Raw genomic sequence first — 2,436 nt, 5'->3', positions numbered from 1 at the left:
ACCCAACAAGGGTTGAGGTATCAAAAGTGACTACATCTCCAAAATGCTGGTAGGCCATCCTTGATCTCCCGTCAACCCAAAACATAGTTTTTGCACAATTATTACTATCAATCTGGAATGCATAAAAGAACATAGGATTCTCAGCTTGTAGTTGTTGAAAGTGACTTAGAGTCGTTGAGATATCACAATAAAAAAGAGACATTCTTTGGCGCGTTGCAAAGTTGCTTAGGTCCCTCCCCGTGAATGATAAATTACGAACCCCTCCACGTTGAGATGTAATGAAGTCCCTAATATGCTTTGTTGAAATATTTTGCTCACGCATGGTTTGTATAAGGTCGGCTTCTTCATGTTGAAATATTTTGCTCACGCATGGTTTGTATAAGGTCGGCTTCTTCATCTCCAATCTTTCGCCGACACCGATAGAAACGAGATTTTGAGGGGCTCGGGTATAAGGTCGGCTTCTTCATCTCCAATCTTTCGCCGACACCGATAGAAACGAGATTTTGAGGGGCTCGGTACTAATTCATGGTTGTGCTTCTTCTCAAATGATGATATGATCCAATTTTTTCCATCATCTAATTTCACACGCATACTTGCTTTGCAACCAGTTCGAATGCTAGATATCTCTTTCAAAGGACTTTTCTCGAATGTGTTATCCCTAAGTAATGGCTCCTTCCTTTTGCTTTTAGAAAACCTCTCATGAGAGCAAGTAAGTACTTGCATTGTGATGACATTCTTTCTCTTAGACAAATAATTAGATCCTTTTCTAATCCCAAACCCAATGAATTTTGCATAAGCACTATAATAATTCATTGCTTCCTCCAAACTTTTGAACATCATACCGATCTTCGGTTCATCAATACATGGCATGTGACTCAAGTTTTCTTCTAAATGTTCATCTTCATGTGGCTGAATCTCTTGCATCGTCTTTTCTATTTCTTCATTTGCACGAAAAGATCATTGTCTACATATTCCCCTAATCTTGCCATGAGACAACCTGTAACCATAATGAAAGATTATTAGATTACTTCATAGATGGAGAAAAATTTAATATAGGGTAAATTGAGCTCACAGTTGATAAAATAAAAATAACAAGTGGAAGGGGAAATCTATATTTAATAGTTACTAACAAACTAAGAACACTGGTTAATAAGATACATTGTCATTACTAGATGTACTATCTTGGTTCACAAGACTTTTGTATGTGTCATGATTTTTGTATGTATTAGATTGGAAACTTACTAGAGATGCATACTTAGCTGTCTTATATTGCAATTTTAACCACTGAAAAGATGGTACTTTTCTTTTATAATGGCTTTGTAGGACTTGGTTTACTAAAAATAAAATAAAACCAAACAAATTAAGCATGTATTGTGGCAGAAATAAACTGGAAATTTCTTGAAATAATATATTTGTGAATAAATCAATAGATCCAAGAGCCTGGCGAAATTGACCTCAACCCTTGATGATGAGAAATGGAAGTCAATGGTATTCTAAAAGGCTTTCTGAGAGTCTTAATGAATGAATGAATACCCGTTCAACAGTCAAAATGAAGGTGAAGACATTGATTAGTAAAGCAAGAGCTTCTAAAGACTTAGTCAAAATAAAGCATGCGCAAATCATCACGCTGTTGCATAGTTATGAAACAAATCACACTTGTAGATATGCAGTGCTATCACCTAAAACTACCAATTTTCCCTTCAAAATAGTTTTTCGTTCATTTAGCCTTCCAAGCTTCTTACCAATGAAACAGTCATGCATCTAAAAAAATAATAATGCTTAATGATATCATAAGGCATGCTCACTGAGTATCAACTATGCTTTCAAAATGTTCTAAGCTTTATAAGTATATCAAGGACTTTAGTTTAGTTTCAAGAATTATTAATCAAAGCATAGTTAGATGGCTGATCACTCAACTTTTGCTGATGCCGACTTCTGATTGGGCTCGTCCTCTGATTTGGTTCCGAATCGGAATCTGGTGGCAAGGATAGGTGGCGGAGGACGACGGATCTCAAGCGAGTGGACGGACGGTGGATCTTTGGCCAGCGGGAGGCGACCTCAAGCGAGTGGACGGACGGCGCGATTGAAAAAAGACGGTGATCGAAAGAAGACGGCGATCGAAATAAGGCTGTGACGTTTTTGCTACCGAAGCGATTGAAAGAAGACCGCGATCGAAAGAAGGTGGTGACGTTTTTGCTACCGAATCAATTAAAGAGAAATTACCTATTTTGTGTTGATTTATTTTTCCGAAAATACCCTTGTAGCAATTAATTCATGCCACATCATCTAAACAAAATCTTGATATTAAAACTTAATCCAACGGTTAAAAACGTTGGTGGACAATGACCCTTATCAACTTAAGTTGACAAGAGTTTCTCTCTCTCTCTCTCTCTCTCTCTCTATATATATATATATATATATATATATATATATATA

The 2,436-nt window shown here is 36.7% G+C and overlaps 1 protein-coding gene across 1 annotated transcript; it reads right to left on the bottom strand.

The window, feature by feature from the left end:
* Positions 394-924, bottom strand: LOC109839197 (protein FAR1-RELATED SEQUENCE 5-like). The gene has a single exon (XM_020407626.1). The coding sequence runs from the start codon at positions 922-924 to the stop codon at positions 394-396; it is 531 nt and encodes a 176-aa protein (XP_020263215.1).

Source organism: Asparagus officinalis, chromosome 4 (assembly GCF_001876935.1).
Source record: "Asparagus officinalis chromosome 4, Aspof.V1, whole genome shotgun sequence".
NCBI classification, from domain to species: Eukaryota; Viridiplantae; Streptophyta; class Magnoliopsida; order Asparagales; family Asparagaceae; genus Asparagus; species Asparagus officinalis.
This window is presented reverse-complemented; position numbering and strand designations above follow the sequence as displayed.

Coding starts and splice junctions, on each gene's coding strand:
- LOC109839197 (XM_020407626.1), bottom strand. CDS start 924: ATGCAAGAGATTCAGCCACATGAAGATGAACATTTAGAAGAAAACTTG.